At 37.6% G+C, this 21,671-nt stretch overlaps 2 protein-coding genes across 4 annotated transcripts; one reads left to right on the forward strand and one right to left on the reverse strand.

Annotated features, from left to right (window-relative positions):
* The first annotated feature begins 208 nt into the window (after positions 1-208).
* LOC119474783 (protein FAM216A) lies at positions 209-21,524 on the forward strand. 2 transcript variants are annotated; one of them, XM_037747069.1, is made up of 9 exons: positions 209-548; positions 806-974; positions 16,661-16,725; positions 16,836-16,864; positions 18,109-18,245; positions 19,015-19,141; positions 19,775-19,949; positions 20,130-20,215; positions 20,495-21,524. In XM_037747069.1, the coding sequence occupies exons 4-9, from the start codon at positions 16,846-16,848 to the stop codon at positions 20,623-20,625; spliced, it is 675 nt and encodes a 224-aa protein (XP_037602997.1). In that variant the 5' UTR covers positions 209-548; positions 806-974; positions 16,661-16,725; positions 16,836-16,845; the 3' UTR covers positions 20,626-21,524. The 2 variants fall into 2 exon arrangements, with proteins under 2 accessions (XP_037602997.1, XP_037602996.1); XM_037747068.1 differs by lacking the exons at positions 209-548; positions 806-974 and having other exon boundaries at positions 16,574-16,725.
* si:dkey-196h17.9 (exocyst complex component 3-like protein) lies at positions 4,640-12,385 on the reverse strand. Of its 2 annotated transcripts, none has more exons than XM_037747038.1 (11): positions 12,165-12,385; positions 10,130-10,526; positions 9,595-9,712; positions 8,466-8,552; positions 8,143-8,243; positions 7,941-8,042; positions 7,347-7,455; positions 7,122-7,229; positions 6,054-6,212; positions 5,811-5,932; positions 4,640-5,598 (listed from the first exon to the last, which is right to left on the reverse strand). In XM_037747038.1, the coding sequence occupies exons 1-11, from the start codon at positions 12,343-12,345 to the stop codon at positions 5,445-5,447; spliced, it is 1,638 nt and encodes a 545-aa protein (XP_037602966.1). In that variant the 5' UTR covers positions 12,346-12,385; the 3' UTR covers positions 4,640-5,444. The 2 variants fall into 2 exon arrangements, with proteins under 2 accessions (XP_037602966.1, XP_037602964.1); XM_037747036.1 differs by having other exon boundaries at positions 4,640-5,604; positions 12,165-12,384.
* Positions 21,525-21,671: the final 147 nt, after the last annotated feature.

Genomic DNA, 21,671 nt, shown 5'->3' on the forward strand with positions numbered 1-21,671 from the left:
GTATTCAGACCTTCACTTTTCACACTTTATTTTGTAGCTTTATGCTTAAATAATTTAAATTCGTAAATTTTTCCCCTAAAATTTTAGACATTTTTCACATTTATTTACAAAGAAAAACTGAACTTGACACTTGATAATTCAGCTCAGGTGCCTCCCCTTTTCTCCTGATCATCTCTGAGATGTTTCTACTCCTTGATTGGAGTCCAGCTGCAGTAAATTCAACTGATTGGACCTGATGAAGAAAAGCACACACACCTGTTTATATAAAGCTCTCACACCTGACGATGCACATCAGAGCAACAAACAAGCCGTGAGGTCGAAGGAACTTTCTGCAGAGCTCAGAGACAGGATTGTGTCGAGGCACAGATCTCGGAAAGGCTACAAAAAAATACACTAAAATCTTGTGATCGCTTTTGGGCTGCAACAAATGATTATTTTCTTGTTTAATCAATTAGTTGTTTGGTCTATAAAATGTCAGAAAATGATGAAAAATGTCGATGAGTGTTTCCCAAAGCCCGAGATGATGTTCCAGATTCTCAGAGTCCAAGGTGATGTCTTTAAATGTGTTGTTTTGTCAGTCCCAAACCCGGAGATATTCAGTTTAACATGATATAAAACAGAGAAAAGCAGGAAGTCTCTATATTTGAGAGGCTAAAAACGGCATTTTCTGCATTAATTGCATGAAAATTACTTAAACAATTATTAAAAATAGTTGTTGATTATTTTCCTTTCGATCGACTAATCAATCAGTCAACTAATCGTTTCAGCTCTAATGGGAATTGGGTCTATGAATCTTTTTCCACAGGGAGGTCAGAGGTCATGTAATCTCCATCAGGGGAATATTAAAACCAAAGAACAACAAGGCAACATCGCCTTACGACAGCGCCTAGCAACAAAGCTACGCTTCCACCATTTTGTACTGAAAGCGACTACTGGACGGCAGTAAAACATCGCCTAAAAGGTGCCGCACAAAGGTAAAACTAAATTATTTCTATTCTATTGTCATATTCTACCAAAATGGCATGTGTTGAACACTAACATATTATAGATTTAATAAACGTTTTCTGTTTAAAAAGGGCGGCAGCGGCTGTTGTAAAAAGAAAAAAACACCGGAGGTTCATCTCTTTGCTTCTATACTCTTTGTTAAACTCTTTGTCACAAGCCGCCAAATGAGACCTGAACAATCTCAGGAAATCATTGAGCCTCTTGTGTGAGAAAGAGCCGGTACACGCTGAGCCGAGGTGTTTCCAGTTTATTATTTCTGAGTAATAACTGCTGCTCAGGGCCGAGGAAGGATACGCTGCAGATTACTGTCAGCGTTGTAGTTTATTTTCCTGAAAGTCTGTCTGTTTGTATATCGGAATGATGTGCTCAGGAAGACGGAGGTCAGAGCTACGAGTTCCCCTCGGACAGCGACAGGGAGTGAAGGAAGTGAAGTTCTTTAACGCCGCTGGTTGGTGGAAATCCTCGGTGCTTTTTGTGCTGTGAGTCACCGACCTAAGTATGGAGGCTGTTTATGTGTCCAGTGAGCCAAAGTGTCTCTGAATTAAAAAACACTGAATCACAGGCTGGAGTTTCTCAGTCTCACATTGGTCATCGAAGAAATATTTTTAGTTTCATTATCAGTTTTTCAACCCTGTCTCCCACAACATTACGTTCCCATACAACTAAACGGCATAACCAAAATACGTTTTGACTGGTCGCAGTTTTAAACAGTTTTAAACAGTTTTAAACATGTGATTAACGTTGTAAATGGAAACTAAAATTGCACTCGGAGAGCGCAGACCTCCACCAAGGTGCATGACTTCAAAAACAGATCACAGCTCACAGCTGGCGGTACTATGAGGTGGTCGGCGTATTATTAACACGGTGTGTTTCTCCGTTTCTCATTCAGCAGCCTTGTTATGTCTTTATAACATTACACTACGTTGTCTCTCATCCCGTCACCTACCGCTTTGTTCTTTCTCACCGCGGGCGGACAGCAGCTTTTGGTGGCGATCCGGATCATGATCTGGATTCAGGAATTTTTTTTAAGGATTCCGATCAGCCTGAGCATTAAAGACCACAGGCACAGTGTAACTGATGACGCGTTGATGAAGCGTGACCACGCCTCCTTCTGAGAGCAGAGAGATACGTGTGTGGATGTGCGGCGAGAATCCGAGATGCAGGAGCTGCTTGTTGTCCGCGGTGAGAAAGAACAAAGCGGTAGATGACGGGATGAGAGACAACGTAGTGTAACGTTATACAGACATAACAAGGCTGCTGAATGAGAGAGGCAGCCGCCGTTACGTTACACGGAAACACTCCGTGTTTATAATAAGCCGACCACCTCACGGTACCGCCAGCTGTGATCTGTTTTTAAAGTCACGCACCTTGGCGGAGGTCTGCGTTCTCCGAGTGCCATTCTAGTTCAACATATTTTCACCAAGCCCCCAGGAAGAGGACGCCGGAACTACAACTTCTGTGTCCGTCACGTGATGCCTTTGGGCCCAAAAACAGTTTTTCCCATAGACTTACATTGGGAAAGAGACATCAGAGAGGTAAATCAACTTCCGAGTTGGAACACTTGAATAGCCCTTATTTAAATCATTAGGTCCTAAAAGTTGTAAAATGCACTAATAGCCAAATTCAGAGTTATTTCCCTTCCTCCGTTCATGTGAATGAGCCCCAGTCCAAGGCTGGACCGCGAGCTCGGACGCGGAGTTAAAGGAAACACTACTGCGCCTGCTCTATGGGCCCAATGGATGAGGAAGATCACTGGATAAACCGGGTATTTTATCACTCAGCAGTCGAGCCATTTGGTATTTGTACAGGGGGTTTCCTGCACTAAATGTATGTGTACATGAATTGGTGCACTGGTTCACTTACCGATATTACTGCACAACAACATCACAGTGTATTTGTTTTCTGTGGGTGTTTTTATGGGGATGTGGATCTTTTCAGATCAGTTTGAGGAGTGCCTCAGTGGTTTACATCTTCCACATTTTATCAGTTTATCGGTTTCATGCACTCGCACTGGTCTGGTCCGGGTCATGACTTTGGTCTCGGTTTAGGTGTTCTTGACTACAACACTGCTTGAGGGTCCTCTGCAGGTTATATATGGCCTCAGGGTGAATTTTTTTTTTAATTATTATTATTATTATTATTTCAAGAGGCAAAAGTATCCAAAATAATCATGATTTTGTGGAACAAAAATATGACTTCCTGTTTCTTTAATCATCTTGTGACCCCCTCACATTTATCTTGGGGACCTATTAAGAGGTCCCAACCCCCAGATTTAGAACCACTGTTCTGGGATCTGTTTTGTGTCTTTAGTCAGTGGTGTCTGCAGTTGTGGAGAAACAATTTCCCATCAAGCCCCATTTCGGTTCGTGGATGTTAGTCTCCATCTAGTGACGGTTCAATGAACACGCAGACAAAATCTGACTTTTTATTGAATCATTTTATTCATTGATTTACTGACAGAAAAAGTGTTTTTGTGCCCTTTTAACCCGATTTATAAGCTTCTAAACAGAAACAACCACCACCGTATATAACATTAATAAAATACAAACACATTCAATGATACACTGAAGCAGAAAATACGTCTTTGTACTGGGAATAAAAAGGGAATTAAAACCAGAATACAGTAACCTCACACAAAAATAACCTCGGGGACATTTTTGTAAAATATCTAAATATAAATAAATAATTTAATAATAAATATTAAAATATTAACATTATGGAAAGACAGAGCATCTTTATCAGTGCAGTTCAGTTTCTTGACATTTGGTACCTACAGCATACAAAGGAAATGAAAGTACGTAAACTAAAAGTAAACAAACAAAAACAAAACGGAGCATTTAAGGGTTTGAAACAAAAGAAGAGTCGTTTTGAAGCAGCATAAGAAAACAAAAATGTTAACTTTTCCCTTTAACTTCTTTGTTCTTGTCTTCTGATCATCAGAACTCAATAAAAAAACATCCCTTTTTATAAAATGTGCCGACCTGCCAACCTTGAAGTAAGTCTTATTTTGTATTTTCGTCCATTACGGTCATATTCCTGTTAATTAACACATCGCTCCCTCATAACATCCTACGCCAACATGAAGACTTCTCATTCTGGGGATAAACCTGAATATTTGGCTGGTATTTTGCCATTTTTGTTGTAATTTTATCCCTTTTAATTCAATAATAATAATAGTAAACATTGCGTTGAAACTGCATATCATTTGTTGTCTTTTTTCTGCAGCGCGTGTTCGCTTATTTTTTTCAGCCCCTTTGTGCCATGATCTGCTCCTCTCTCATTACGATTATGCGTTTGGCTGCAATAATTAATATTATGAATACTATGAAAAGTCACATACGTATAACCGTCTGCAACACGCTGGCAATATAACTTACTTTACAAACTTAAATGATTGTTGAAAAGCAAGCTGGCAAATTAGGGCTGTCAAAGTTAACGCGATAATAACACGTTTTAACGCCACTAATTTCTTAAACGCATCAACGCAACTTGCGATTCTTAGGTTGTAGCGGGCTCAGTTTTAAAGCTAGAGTGACGATATGAGTGTCATATGAAACTATAGAACCTAATGAATCCATCGGTACCAACCATGTCAGGCTAGCTTGTCGCAAAAGCGGCTAAATAACGCTCCAAACTTATGCTAAATTTTGGCGAGGAAAAACGGTCATGGCCATTTTCAAAGTTCATTTTGAACAGATACAAAATGTGCGATTAATCCCGATTAACTATTTGAATCGATTGACAGCCCTATGCAGGTACTGTACATACGTAATGTTCGGCTAACGCTAACTCAATTCACAATCTCAATTAAGGGATAACATCAAAGTCAAGAGTGTTGCTGTCACTTTGCGGATCCTAGCTATCGTCTCTGTTGAAATGACTACGCATTCGTCAATCATCACCGCTTGTATGGATGAAGGCAAGGGGAACAAATCCTGCGCTATGATTGGTCACTGTTTTTCGTCAGTCTAGACGCTCGTTGGCGTATTGCTGCTGCCTCTTGCTGTTAGACTTGAGTACTGCACAATTAGTCAACTTTTTGTTTTCGTACTTTAGACTGACAAATTGTACCAGCGTACTTAGATGTCAAAATGCATAACTGATACGCAGGTTGGCAGGTCGGAAATACGTACCACTTACTGTGCAGTCTTTTTGCACAAAATAATTTTACTGTTAACGGTGTGCAAACATCCCTCAACCATAATAAATATTTACAGTTGAAAAGAAATCGGTGACATACTCATAGGCAGCTACTTGTACACAGACTTCTGTAACACGTCTGCGTCTCTATCTTTAGATTAGATCTGAGAAGTGACAGCAGTAACGGAGTGGACTTTAACAGGATTCAAGGGATCCGAAAAAGCTCACGACTCCTGAGTGTTTTGAACAATCAGCTCGGTCCTCTTTGCTTGTTGCGGTCGATCCTCTTGTAGAGCAGCTCAGTCTTCACCAGATATACAGCAGCACCAAGATGCAGATCTGGTTTTGACTTGATAGCCAGGGACGTCCTCCAGGACACTCTGCACATCCCTAATCTGCCATCTGGGGAGACCCTTCCATCGCAGCAGAGCAGGCAGGAGCTCCAGGTCCTCGCTGAGACTATATGAGAAACATAACGTTTTTTTTTTTAACATTACAGCATGTAAACATGTTCTAGTAGAACATAAAATACATGTATGAACCTGAAAATGAGCACGATATGGGACCTTACTGATGATAGGTTAACATACACAGAGGGCCAACGCAACACTCATGGACTCAAAACTTGGACACAGATGTGAGTGAGAAACATCAGAGTGATTTACCTGTATGTGTAACATTCCTGCTGCATGCCTGCAACCGTCATCTTCGTCGCCTCGGGGCATTTGCAGTCCAACAGCTCTTTGACTTTCAGCAGCATGAGGTTGCACTGTTGGACATCAGGAGCCTGGCACAACACAACACACACAGGTCAGACATTAATGTTGTAACCAGTGAGGATTTAATCCAGCTGCTGATGAATAAACGTCATGAACGAGACATAAGAACAAGCAGTCCGTTGATCTCACCAGGTCTGAGATGGTGTCGTGCAGCAGCTCAGCATCTTTGGCCACTTTTTGTCCAACATCATCATGACTCCAGTTCCTCTTCAGTTTTTTCAGGCTGATTTCAATGAGATGTTTGAGGTAAATGTGAGCGATGAGCTTGTAGGTGTCGTCCATCACTCCCTGAGAGACGCAAAGACGGACAGAGACACTGTTTAGTTTTTGTCAAGAAGAACAAGAACAACGACGTATTTAGACATAAAGATATTTATTTTTCAGTATGTAACATAGCTGCCTTTTGGGTTCGTTTTCTATACTTTGATAGTGCTCCTCAGCCAATACATCATTCACCATTTTAATAAATCCAAAGTCAAGTCTCAGGTGAAACGTTCCTGTTTTAAAGGGACAGTGTGTAATATTTGGCGACATCTAGTGGTTTGGTTGCAGATTGCAACCAACTGAGTACCCCTCCGCTCACTCCTCCCTTTCCATGATGTAACGTCACTCATATATTTGGGAAATGTCAGCAAATAAGTGTTAAAACAAACAGGATAGGATATGAGAGTTGTATGGTACTTTATCTGTAATATCTCTGAAGGAAGTGTGGGAAGATACTTGGTTAAAAAACATATTTTTTATTTATTTTATAATTTTTTTACAGGTTAGGGTTTATAAAAAATATATGTGGAAATATAAAGAGGAATAAATAAAAGAATATATAAGTAACAAATAAATGGGTAAATAAATTATTATTTTTTTAATTTCTTTATTTATTCTTTTATATATTTCCAATTTTTTAAATTTACTTATTTATTATTTTATTTATTTCTCTTTATATTTCCATTTTTTAAATTTACTTATATATTCTTTTATTTATTCCTCTTCATATTTCCACATTTATTTTCTTATTCTTTTACAGATTTATTCTTTATTTTGGCACTCGTAAAAACAGCTGCAAATCTGAAAAATATTTTTTTTGTTTGTTTGTTTATCGGTGTTTAATGTTGCAAATATTTTACCAATAAAGATTTAAGTGGGAAAAAAAAGATTTGAAATTCAAGACTGTAAAAGCTCAAATTATTTTTAACATACCTTTTGTATACCCGGAAAGCCCAACAGCTCGGAGAAATGACACTGTACCGCGTCGATCAGGAGGTAGAACTCGTTGTTCTCGGATTTGAAGTATTTCTTCAGGTGTCTCTGTGATTCAACAAAACATTAAGATTAATTTAAATTTAAATTAAATTTTAAAATAGACTTATGTGCCTCTTTTGAAATAAAACAACAGGTGTATTTGTGATTAAGTTGAACAGCTACCTCTGCAATGTCAGCCACGATTTCCATCAGAAGTTTCAAAGTAAAAGCCTTCAGGTTTTCAAGCATTTTCACAGTCATGATGTCGTTAGCTTTGGTCTGGACGTGCTGCCTGAGAGGAAATATCATAAACATCATCATCATTTTTATTTTCTTAAGCCTTTTATTGACGTACATCCTGTGTTTTAACTGCATTTCTATATTACATTTGCTGTTTCAACAGTGTGTTTTTCATTATAAACCTTGATTGTAGCTACAAATATGCTTTAAGAAACAATAACAGACATGTATTCTCATTACTGTTTTTATTAAATTCATATTTTTATTGCTTTTCATATTTTGTTATTATATATTTTAAAGGTCTTATTGATAATATTTTCATGTAGACAAATATTTTTTAAAAAATAATACATCTCCAGTTTGGCTTTTCCTGAAAAAAAATAATTATTATTGTAAATTAATAATTTTAAAAAAATTGGCAGTTCCAAAATTAATTGTACTTGTTTGACCAGATATAAACATCTTGAATCTTGAGTTTAAATTGAAGTGAATTAAAGTAAATATTAAGCAAAGAGACAGAAGTGCTCATATACTCACTTGAGTTCTTTACAGTTGTTCAACGTCGTGAAGAAGTGTTTCATTTCTGGTTTGCCCATTTCTGCTTCTTTTTCAAGAATCTTAGTCTGCTTGGCGCTGTAACTACAAACCAAAGAAAATATACATCTTATTGCAATGTACTGACTTTAAATGGTGATATTTGTATTCATAAGGTCTGTGTAGATAAATAATTTATCCTCACCTCCTCAGAAACACCAGCAGCTCTTGGAAACAGACTTCCTGCACATGATGAGACAGCTTTGTGCTGATTTTGTGTGCTTCTTCGGGCATGGCAGCAATGCACTTAAAGAGAAACAACAACAAAAAAGATTAATAAATATTTAATTTAAAAAGGGAGAGACACAATATCAAAATACAAATAGAAATACATTAAAAAAAACTAACAAATAAACCAATTTCTAGGAAAATAAAGTTATATATGCACACAAACACACATAAATCCTTTCCTGTGGTCTCGCAGTAACAACATACACTCCTATAATATGTATATGGTTCACTAAGTACCTGAATAGTGTCCACGTAAAGTTCATTGTGAGCTTCTTTGCTTTTCTCATACTGCAGGATGTTCTCCAGGTACCGTCTGACCTCCTTCTGTGGACACAAAAACACAGAAATACATCAGAAGAAGTAGGAGCAGAAAAAAGACAGAGTAATTTAGAAATTAATATAATTTTGGATTGATGCATGACATAAAAATCCTTGGCTGCTGTTGTTATTAACCGTTATTCTACCATTTAAGGTCAGTGGGTGAAATAATAGCAAAAACATATATTGCCAGGAATTGAAAGTCAATTATTCGTTAATAATAATAATAATAAATTGTATACCAGCAACTTGGTAAAATATATCTTCAAAATGAACAGAATTTGTATTTATTATTAATATAATAAATTGTACACCAACAACTTCATAAAAAAAATATTTGAAATTAACAGAATTTTGATTTATTATTAAAATGATAAATTGTACTCCAGTAACTTGGTAAAAAAAAATCGGCACAATTAACAGAATATTTTATTTATTTCTAATATAAGTAGTAACTTGGTAAAAAAAAATTGTTTAATTATTATTATTTTTTTAATGACTCTAAAGCTGTTTGAGTCATACGTTTTAATTTTTGTAATGTTATACATATATACAGCTAGAAAATGTGGATTTGTGGATTTGGAAGCCGTTTGCATAGAAGCATTTCTAAAAAAAAAACAACCCTGTAGCTAACAGGCTTAAATGAAGCAAAGTTAATTGGAGGGTACGTTTCCTGGAATACCAGAATGTTCCTTTAAATGTTAATTTAGTAGTTTGTTTTTACAGCTTTAAACCACAAAGTGGACACAAATATCTCAGTGTTTATGTGGCCAGATGCTGAGATTTGTAGGGTTTTTTTGTCACAGCTGCTTTCATTTATCTGTTCTTTAGTTTGAGACTAAATGTCCTTCATGTTGAGGTTACTGTTACTAAGTAACTATAATATTGTCACCACAGTGACGTGCTGTGCTTCCATGACTCCGTTATACAGAGACACACAATAAATCCCTCATGAAAGGTGTACAAGGCTAAACAAATTATCTGTTAATATGATGAAGTGTTTCAGTTCTACTACCAGGTTCAAGCGTAAGAGAGTTAGTATTCCTACCTGCACATTTTGAATCAGTTTATCCTCTGCCCTTGCTGTCCACTCCGTTAACAGCAGCAGGTCGACTTTTTTAATGGGATCCATTTTCTGAAAGAGAGGACTGCCAAGCAGCTCCTGACTGGGAAAGTACCAGAAATACCAACATCAGAACTGGGAAGCAGCATGTTTCACTTCTCTATCGAGTATTCAGAATAATGAAAGAGTTATTCAGCATACAAGAGGTAGAGAGTAAAAGTTGAGTATGTTTACATGCATATATTTGGACATTCGTAGGAAAACGCACGAAAAATGAGGAATAACTTTTCCTAAGATATCAAACATACCGTTGTATGAGGATACTATAATGCAGAAACACAAATTTAACAGAGCAAACGGGAGCCGATCAGAAAAGAAGGAAGCTTCATACTAAAATATGACCAAATAAACTCAAACAGTGAATTAGGAATAAAGGCCTGTCTCTAATATAAGCCCGCTTCAAATAAAGGCCCTCTGCAGCTGAGATAAATAAAGATTCAGTAGGTAAAAAGATAGATACCTCAGATACGTATGTAGGACCCACTTCATCAGCATCAGGGAGTTCTGGGGGGAGCTGACGTTCTGGAGAAGATCATCGAGGTGATCAAATGTCTGACGATGGTAGCGTTCAATCAACTCCGTAGACTGCAACAGGGGGCCCAGCCTCACAAGCCTGTTATGCACAGTTTCCTGCACCTTTAACAGGTGCGGATAGAGGTTCTGCTCCACATCAGCCGGTAGCTTTGGGAAGTGCTCGTACTCATATCTTTCCTGTTCCTGAGGTGTGATCTGGTCCTCGCTCTGTTGCTCGCTCTGTTGCTCGCTCTGTTGCTCGCCCTGCAGACGTTGTTCCTCGTCGGTGTTCAGATTGTTGTGAGTAGAGGGGTTGTCATACCCGGTACCTGCCTGGTCGTGTCCTATGAAAGAGTCAAATATAAGCTTTTTAGGTTAAAACACTGTAAATCTTACTTTAAAATACAAAGAAATAAACATGTATGTCTCAATTCTGCTGACTCGTAACTAAGTATATTTACTTTAAGTTCAAATTTGAGATACTTGTACTTTACTTGAGTATTTTTAATCTCATACCAGATTTTTACAGCAGAAAACAAATTGACGCTTTGTTATACATTAGACCAGTGTTTCCCAGACCCACTTTTTAAAAAATGACAAACCATCGCAACCCAATTCACAATATTCTGTAAATCGTGAGAAGAGCGATATTTGATCGTAAATGAACGCTACTCCTTGAACATTTTTACTGCCATTTCTCTGCATCACCTTATATTATGTTGAATAGGTAAGGCAGTCATTTCGAAGAGATATACGTTTGATAAGTCACAACTTCGTTTTATGCACGTGTTATTGAAAACATATACACATGTTCAATACTTTTTAGAGTCCTCTAGGGATGACGTATTTTTGTAGGCCAACCAGAAAGTCAGCATCGCTTTGGTTCCCTCCACAAATAGCCAACGGGATTTTTCCATTGGGATTTGGATTATTGAAGAAAATAAACTCTGTTTCAAACAAACGTTTATGATATTTACACGTTTTGTTCAGCAAGATAATCTCCACAAATGATTGTATTGTAAATGCAATCTCCAGAAGTAAAAAAGTAACGTTAGGCTATAAACGAACTACACCACGGTTGCATGAACGCGAGTATAAACAACAAGGCTGTAAAGACGGATGAGTCGGCGTGATGACGTTCAGTAGTCTTATTTAGCCATGTAGAACAAAACGTTAAAATCTCTTGTGTTAACTACAGACCTTATTTCAGGCATCTAACTAAAAACCCATTCAGAGAAACCCATTGACTTCCAGATGAGGAAACTGGACGTGCTAAAATGCTGACTCATTTCTTGGTTTTAGGATTTCTGGTTCTTCAATCGAGTTCTTGACTGTGTTACATTCAGACATATCAAAGCAGAATAACAGGTTTGTTTTCTGAAGAGGAGGGGATAAGAAAGTCAGGATCAATGGTATGAGTTACACATCAACCCACATTAATAGGTTGTAGTTCTGCACGACATGCCTCAAGGGTAATTTAGATTACATAGGTGCACGGGAATCCCCGGCATGCCTGATAGCAACACCATGCTGCAGTTTGATAAAATCTTATTTGAACTGCGGTATCACAGTTTTCCAGATAGTGCTCCAACACTTTGATTTGGCTCCACCCTTACATGGTTGTTCACAGTTTTTACTTGTTCTAGGCTATATCTTTTTAAATTCTCCTCTTGAAACACACTTCAATAGACCTGTTTTTACTCACTTTTTAAAGTCATCATTACTGCACTTTTGTTTTTCTATGTCACAGAACACTTCAGTTTTCAGATGTTCTAAACTTCACATTTCACAAACACACATAAGAAAATAGTATCTACATGTATATTTAATCAACCTGGCCTCATTTCAAGCTGTTTTGAAATATAAATCTACACTAACAAGACAGACAATAGTAGATATAGAGGATAATAATGATTGCGTATAAACTGTGTGTGTATAAACTATGCAAACAAAGCAAACCCATAAATATAAAAGAGTCTTACCATTTTGTGTGCCATTGTTGTTTTCCTCTATTAAAGGTTTCCTGCTGTTGCTCCTCCAACCTTTGGTCTTTACCGTTAATTTCGTAATTTTCTTCATCTCCAGTTTGAAAGACTTCATCCAGATTGTGTTTTTAAGCTGTGGCTTTGTAGTGCTGCGCGTTCCTGCTCGGGCTGATTGCATCTCTGAGTGAGCAGCTCTGTTATGCCCTTTTATAAAGGGAGATGATGGGGGTTTTCCCATCACATCACCAACAGAATACTTTCGTTTTACTGTAGCAGTGATTTCCCATGGTAAAGTGAAAGCTGTTGCATCATGTTGAGAAGAGCCACAATAATAACATACTACAGATGCTGCTACCACTACTACTAATGATAATAGTATAATTAATATATAGTAATATAATAACCTTGACCTTGAAAACAGGCGCTGACAAAACAGTCTCACCGCAACGTCACACTAAGAAATATTCAGATTATTAGCTCCAGAGCAGCTCATTAAACCTTGTGGTGAGATTGTTTTGTCAAATAATGATAAAAGAAATCAGCTGTTCTGAACACAACATTGCGGTTAGGGTTCATTTATGTCAGCAGCACAAATCACATGTGACGTTCTGGTTATGTCTCCTGGAGGTAACCAGAAGTGGAAGCAGTGCTCTGCTCTTCTACATAAGTAAAAGTACTAATACCACAGTGTAAAAACACTCTGTTACAAGTAAAAGTCCTGCACTCTAAAGTGTACTTAAAGGGATTGTTTGTAACTTTCAGAAATTGCTTGTTAACAGCGACACCTGTGGCCGTTAAGTCAACGAAAGTCAGCGTCGGGATCGCGCTTGCTCGCTCTAAATATACCTGAACGAGCATCGCTCAAAACAGTGAGGCGACACACGTCAGCTAAAACCACAATATCACTCTATATTTCAGCTGCTTGGCAGTAATGTTAGCTGACCAGACGAAGGTCTCTCCATGAATCACTGCTAATCCTAGTGTTGGCTTTTCCTGCTTCAGCAAGAGAAACGTTATCGTCTCCGAGCGGGTGCCGGTGTCTCCCTCCGGCTGCGGTCGGAGACGATAACGTTTCTCTCTGCAGAGCCCCGTCACTTCACAAGACACGGAAAACCTCTGTTGGCCTGGAGGAGCTGCAGCAGTTATTTCTGCACAAACGTCCACTGTACATTCACTAGATAATCTCAGAGCTACGAAGTCTCCTGCAGTGTGGAGTGAGCGCGCATGAACGTGAGGTGGAGAGAGAACGAGCGTGGTGTGTGAATGAAGGCAAGCAGAGGAGCAGAGCCTCCGGCCCTGGAGACCAAAGCTACGGTCTCCCCCGCGTACTATGACCACCGCCAACACTGTTTTGCAAGGCGGGCTTCACTTGATACAACCAAGAGTGCTTCCGTGTAGTTTGTGTTGGAGTCTTGTTTAGACAGCGTAGCCACACGCGAGCGGCATACGCGAGCGCGCATGGGAAACCGATCCGGTAGATCTATACGTGTAAAAAGTTACAAACAGTCCCTTTAAGTAAAAGTAGAAAAGTATTAGCATCAAGATTAAAATACCTAAAATACCAAAAGTACTCATTATGCAGAATAATCTATATTATATTAATGTATTATAATTATTGATGCATTAATGTTCTCATCACTTAAATGTTGCATTTTTTGAAAAAGCTCATTTTAATGCATAATGAGCAACCTTTTTTTTATACATACACACATGATGTCACTTTCTTGTTTCAGTGGTAATCTGAAAGGAGGAAACAGAAAGTGAGTGGGAGCCATCGTTTACCTGTGCCTGCAGGTATCAGGTGTGCAGGTGTATTTTTAGATATCGAACTGACGTGCCATTGTACTGAGTCGTCAGAGGAAAGGTGTTTACAAATCGAAAAACCTTTGCTTGTGTGCATGCAGTCTCTCTTACTGGGAGATTGTTGGAAATGAAAGACATCCAGAGCGAATTCAAATGTGAAACTGTTATATTTCCAGTTTCATATTTCATTATATATTTAATTCAGCATGAATCAGAATCCAGTTTATCGACAAGTAGGTTTCAAGGAATTTGCTTTTGCATAATGGAGCATAACACAAACATAGTAAGAGAAAATGAAATAAAAAATAAAAGTAAGTACAAAGCTGTGCAGTTTTTAGTAGTGGTATGGGTTTATAACAGTTAGATTACCAACCCTAGCTTTAATCGGTGCACAGTTGCAGGCTTGTGTGGGTGTCTGAAAACTGGGATCAAATTCCCCTTCAGAGAACAAAAAGCATTCTGGGATATTCCCTCTCTCTCCTTCTCTCGGAGAGCACTGTGGGTTTCCCATTATCTAACTGTAAGTTTAGGAGAGCTGGATACTCCCTTTAATCCCAACAAACCCGACACAGTGCATGCATATTTCTCAACTATGGAATTTACATCTGTGTTTGATACAGGAAGAGGTAGAATGAATCTGGCTGGCTGAGTTCAACACAAATCAAAACACTTAACCACAGGCTGGTGCATCTAAATGCTATGTGGTTGTAGAGGTGGTTTTTCAGCAGCTTTTTATTTACTTTAATGCAGAACAAAGTCCAGTTTCAAGAGAGAAGTTGCATCTCCAACCAGGAGCTGAGTCATCAAGAATAAACAATATAAAAGTACCACATAAATATACAATATCAAATCAAGCAAGAGAGAAAGCACTTGAATACAGGAAATGAAACATCAACACATCATACCATGTCATACTAGCTTGTTGTGAAGGAGGTTAAATAACGCTCCAAACTTACTCTAAATGTTGGCGAGGAAAAACTGTCATGGCCATTTTCAAAGGGGTCCCTTGACCTCTGACCTCCAGATCAGTGAATGAAAATGGGTTCTATGGGTACCCACGAGTCTCCCCTTTACAGACATGCCCACTTTATGATAATCACATGCAGTTTGAGGCAAATCATAGTCAAGTCAGCACACTGACACACTGACAGCTGTTGTTGCCTGTTGGGCTGCAGATTGCCATGTTATGATTTGAGCATATTGTTTTATGCTAAATGCAGTACCTGTGAGGGTTTCTGGACAAAATCTGTCATTGTTTTGTGTTGTTAATTGATTTACAATAATAAATATATATATGCATTTGCATAAAGCAGCATATTTGTCCACTCCCAAGTTGATAAGAGTATTAAATACTTAATTGATTGACATCCCTAAGAAAAATATATGATAGATGTTTTTATGTCGTTTTGATGTTATATATCGTCCTGTTGCCCAGCCCTACTGTAGTAGAGCGAGTTGTGATGTTAAAATAAAGTAAGACGAAAGGTACCACCAAAGTTATTACAATTCATCCTGTGGAGAATATGAATGTAACAGTAACTATATAAAACTGAAACTGAAACTCCATGCTGACTTTACAAGTCAACCAGATTTTGTTTTTACCATAAACGAAGTCCTAACCAGCAATTAACTTTAATGAACAGGAAAACAAAATGTGAATTTGAAAAACAGATTTAATCGAGTTAAAGAACCAGATTACTGAATGGGTTTTCCAGACATAAACATTTAATCATTCTTTCATTTTTCATACCTGCTCTTTCATGTTGAGAGACAAATTAATTAACAAGGGAGTTTAAAGCCTTCAGTTCACCTGATTTCAGAACCAGAAATACCTGATTGAGACGTTACAGTTGCTCTTATTTACAAGCATAACGAATATAAGAAAAAAAAATAAGGAGTATGTAAAATGTAAATTATGCACATAATGCTACAATATATAACACAATATACAGTATGTAGAGTAATATAAATTAATGAAATAATAAATTAATAATTAATCAAAATTAGAAATATAAGAAATATGTACAAATATATGCATCAAATATCTACAATATATAACCACAGTGTAAATAAGTATATAAATAAAAAATAAATGGTACTAAAAAATAAAAGTAATAATAATAATAATAATAATAATAAAAATAAGTTAATAAAAAAGGTGATAAAGAAATAAAAGTAAAAATAAGTAAATAAGAAAAATAAAATAAAATGGTAATGAAAAAATAAAAGTAATAATAATAATAAAAAATAAGTAAATAAAATTTAAAATAAATGGTATTGAAAAAATAAAAGTAAAAACAATAATTCAAATAAGTAAATAAAAAAAATGGTAATGAAAAAATATAAGTAAAAATAATAATTAAAAGAAATGATAATAATAAAAATAAATCAATTTAAATGCAAACTCTGAATAAAAGTACTTTTTTGAGTATTGAATCCAGGACATTTTACTACAAGGCTCACTATAATTTAAAATATTTGTCATTTTCCCATTTTTTGGTTCAACAAATAAGCTGGAGCTTTATGTGACAGGACACACCCACTGGCCTTTAAGGTCCTGAGTGAGATCAGGAAACCTCTTTAATTATCTGGACGGACCTCAGTGTGGACGGATATGTGTCTTTAACTGGCTGCTGCTGCTGGTTCAGAGGAGACTTGACAGTGTCTTTGTACGTCTTCCTGACATGAAGAAACAGGTGAAATTTGCAGGAAGTCATCCGCTCCACAGGCTCCATCAGGATGAGGCTTTACCAAGGTAAAGTAATAATTTAATTTTAAACAAAATATTCTATTCTTATTATATTTATTTAATCAGTAAGTTTATGTCACTGAGAAGACACCTTTATGTTGCTCCTTCTGTTGCAGGAGTACTGGGATGAATGACTCAAAGATGGGTAAGTTTAACTGCTTTTTATAAAATAAAATAATAGTCAGCAGTAAAGAAGCAGAAATCAGAAGAAACCCAAATTATGCCTCAGCTTTTTATTCAGCATATTAAATCCACTATCTTCTGTCTATTTCACCGTCGTCCCTTGGTTCAGATTTCAGATGTGCATGCACAATCTACTCGTTAAATAAACAAAACATGTCAAGTATCCTGTCCTGCTTTGAAACCTGAGCGTCAGGTTTTCTATCAACGGAAAAGAAGAGGGGAAATCCTACACCTGAACCTGACCTGCGTCACGCCTGATCGGCTACAGGAAGAAAGCTCACTCGTGCTGTTTACTAAGTAGAAGCAGTTTAACTAAGCCTTCGGATATGGCTCACGTGTTCCAAAACACTTACCCGTCAAATATGACCTCTTATATTAAAGGTCCCATATTATAAAAAAGGTGAGATTATCATATTTTTTATTATAAAGCAGGCTTAAGTCCTATATAAACACGATATATATCGAAAACATCGAAACATTCAATCCACAGGGAAATGCACACAGCCCGTATTCAGAAACTCTGCATTTGAATCAAGCTGTCAGGGTTTCTGCCCATTTGTGATGTCACAAATATGCAATATTTAGACCCTTTACACAGATTTAAACGTAAACGTTCTAAATGTGTCCCTGTTTATTTCCTGGTTGCAGTGTATGTGAATGTCATCAGCTGACAGGACGTAAACATGGACCCAAGCTGTTGCCTAGCAACGCAATTCTGTTGCAATTCCGTTGCAATTCCGTCAAAATGCGCTAAAACGGAGCGTTTCAGACAGAGGGGTAAATACAGGTATATTTAGGCTGACAGTACGAGGAAAATAAAGTTTTTTTTTAACATTACAGCATGTAAACTTGTTCTAGTAGAAACACAAAATACAAGTATGAACCTGAAAATGAGCATAATATGAGACCTTTAAATTTACACTTAACTTTTAAACTTTTAAACTGGTTTGCATGTGGGTTTAATTGTCACCATCAGACACTGTTAGACAATCTTCCAAGCAGTTTATTTGAATTCAGGTAGGTGCAGTAACTGTCAGGCCTTAGCATGCTTCAAACTTCCTCAAATAACGATCCAACAATTACGCCCACTTCAAGCAGCAAATAATCGGGTGTGTCGAGGTGTAAAAGTAGGCAGTCAAGTATCCTGCTTCTCAACTGAGGCTAAAGAATTGTCCCAATGACTGTCTGTTTTCTTTCTGCTAACAGCGTTTAAAGATCCCGGTGTGAACTTCAACAGTGGTTTTAAAATCAACAGACCACCAGCTGCAAGATGTGAACCACAACTCCAACACGTGACGACCATACAAATCCCCAAAACCATCACCGCAGCCCCATTTCTGAAGGTAAAAGTATCATCATGTCATTGAGATCTATTAGGCCTCTACACTGTGAGCCTTTGATATAATTATTACAGTTAAATACAACAACATACCCAGTAAACCTACCATTTGGAGTACATTTGTATGGGCTGGTCAGGGTTTCCAATTGTCCTGACCACCGTGGAAGCTGTTTTGAGGCTGAGGGGGGGTGCGTTGCCTTGGAAGGAGCCCCGAGGGGAGGGGTTGGGTTTAGACGGAGCTCCTGAGGCGATGCTACTTTCAAATGATGCTAGCTTTCCAACATCGTCGACCCTATCTTTAAGTGAATGTTCTGAATACTTCGTCCACCACTGCGGCTGCACGGTGGTGCGGTGGTTAGTGCTTTCACCTCGCAGCAAGAAGGTCCTGGGTTTGATCCAGTCTGGGCAGGGCCTTTTTTTGTGGAGATTGCATGTTCTCCCCGTGTTCGCGTGGAAACGGGGGTTTCATCAGGAAGGGCATCCGGCATAAAACCTACAGTATGCCAAATCAATGTGCGGATCAATGATCTGCTGTGGCGACAACTAACAGGAGCAGCCACAAGACGAACAACACTTCTTCCACCACTGCCTATGACTTAATGCTAGAACTTCCACAACTGATTTACCGGACAGTGATTCATCATGTTTCAAACTAGTTAAAGGTAATCCGAGTACAATACAACATGAAGAGAAGCACAGTAACACAATGTAAATGGTGTCAGTGTCTGAGTGTGAATCCCTGCAGTGAAACCTGACCTCCGTCTCTCCCTCAGCACGCAGCCCTAACACCAGCTCAGAAGGAGTATCTGTACACCATCGCTGCTTCCTACAGCACCGTGCGCGTGCGTAACCTCATCACCCAACACTACATGAACGTGCTGCACAGGAGTATACCAGCAGGTGAGAAACAAAACAAATAGACATGGTTTTGTTCTTTTTGTGAACAACAAAAGTCTTTAAGGAGGAACATGCAGAAGGTTTTAATTACATCTTGCACTCTCGCTTGCCTAGAAAGCGCTACATGGGTTTGCAACTATACCTCTCAGATCTTATTTTACCATAAACACCAGCACACTTCCTGTTTTTTTGTAGTTCTGGTTCCTTATCTGTCCCCAGAATTCACCAAAAATACCCATTTACTTGTTCTCTCTTTTCTAACTATATCACTAGTTTGGTTCAACACCAGTGTTTGTTTTAATCCTCTCTCTGCACTTTGTTGGTCTTATTGCCATTATTTTCAATATTTGATAAGTACTCATTATATTTCTTGTTTTTCTTTTAATAGATAGATATTTATAGATATTTAAAATACTAAGTTCTACTGTATGTTATTTCTTTTTTGAAACATGTTGCGACACTTTTGCGTTTTAATGCACTTTAAATAAACCTCGACTTGACTTGATTCAACACCGGCTACTTTGCAGTTGTACAATATGTTTTTGTATTTCTTTCAGGAAATTATCAAAAACCAAACCTGCTTTATGTCTTCACAAAGGTTTTAACACTATTTTGTTTATGACTGCGTTTGTGTAGGCTACAGTTCTGAAAGAGACGACCTTGTGTCTTCAGCTATCTCTCCGGGGGCAGATGAGAGCGATAAACGCCGCTTTGAAGTTCCTTCCAGGGCGAAACACAAGGAGAAGATAAACGCTACTGCAAAGAATCCTGGGAAATCCTTTCTTCCAAAAATCCCAAACACACAAGCCAGGTGGGACACACACTTTCACACAGATATTTAAAACATGATTTAAAGGAGATTACCAAGAACATATTTTCATTTTCTTTACTGCATGCAGAGGCAGATATCTCACCTTTTTTGTTCTTAAAGCAACGTTATACAGAGCTTTTAAAAACGTTTAAACACTCCTCTGTTTCATCAACATTGCAGGCTTTCCAACACATCAGATTCAAAACAAAAAAAGATGAAGAAACGTACAACAACATCTCCAACACTGAGAAGAAAAAGTCCACGAAGTAAGTCAGCGAAATGTTCAGAACTAGTTTTATCCTCCGTAAAGGCAACATTGGGGCCTTCTTTTAAATCTCTGCTTCAAATATGTAGTCATTTTAATTTATTTTTCAAATTTTAGAGTAATTTTGTAGACAAGTTTCTGTAAAATATGTTCATCATATTTTAGTATATTTATCTTATTGTACCAGACATTTTAAAGTTTGTCTAATCAAATAGATGTGAGTTATTTTATGTATGTGAAACCATCTGTGTTTTAGTTGGTTAAATGTTTTTGTTGCCAGGAGCGAGGATCAGGCTGTTGGAGGAAGACGAGGAGGAGGAGGAGGAGGAAGGACTGGATGATTCTCTGAGTGAATGTTTGAGTTCACTCTCTCTCGGAGAATGGGATGATGACACGTTCTCAGATTTATGACATTCCTATTGAACTTTTGAGATGTCACGATGACATTTGTGTCCATATAAACTGAGAATAATCTCCCCTCTGTCATAGCTCCAGGTAAAGACCAACAAACCTCTGGGTTTATAATGCACCAGGTCATTTTGTATTTCGGTGTCCCCCAGTGGCAGCGAGAGGAAACCTTTTGAAGACTTTATTTCCAGGAAATCACGTGTTCAGTTCTTGTATTGGTGTAAGGCATGCAGTGGAATCACAGCTCATAGTTGTAAGTGTTCACATGATTCACTCTTTGGGGAGACGCCAACCACAAATATTTTACTGACACGTGATCAATTAAAACAAACAGCAACAGCAACAGATACTGCTTTTTAAAGACAGCTTTAAATAACTGAATATCTTGATTTTTTTTTAAAGATGGATTTGTTAGATGGACTGCAGCCATGGTTCCTATATGCTGTATAGTATATTCTGTATATGCTTTCTGATTGGTATTTGGCATTTATTTCAGTAACTTGTCAAACAACTGTTCTCTCACTGTGGTTTCATATCCACTGATTTGTATCCCTTTGTTTTTAATAATCTTATTCATCTTTAATATTGTTTTATGTTCATTTCTAGTCATTTTTTCGTGTTCAGTTATTACTTACTGTCTGCGCTGTAGCCCAATTTTCAAAAATATTGAGGTCATGAGTCCAAATTTTCTCATGGAGCACAACCCAACACCCCTAAAGAACTAAAAAGGTAAAATATATTCTGAATATTCTTAATTTTTCACATCATTTACCTGCTAAAATACATATTTGGTGAATTTTATCTTCCTCCATGAAGGTCTTAATGTTGTTTCAGTGACTTCTCTGTATTGTCAGCAATATAATAATGATTATTCTTAACATTTTTGTCCTAAAAAGTCCCATCGTAGAATATTGAAAAAAAAACTGCTGAATCTGCTTTTTAAAAAGTGTTATTTGTGTGTAATTGTGGGGTTTAAAAGACAAATTGCACTGAAGACATTTCCTCTCTGTCCTCAATGGTAGTTAAAGCGTAAAATACAGTACGGATAC

This window comes from Sebastes umbrosus, chromosome 16, assembly GCF_015220745.1.
Source record: "Sebastes umbrosus isolate fSebUmb1 chromosome 16, fSebUmb1.pri, whole genome shotgun sequence".
Taxonomy (NCBI): Eukaryota; Metazoa; Chordata; class Actinopteri; order Perciformes; family Sebastidae; genus Sebastes; species Sebastes umbrosus.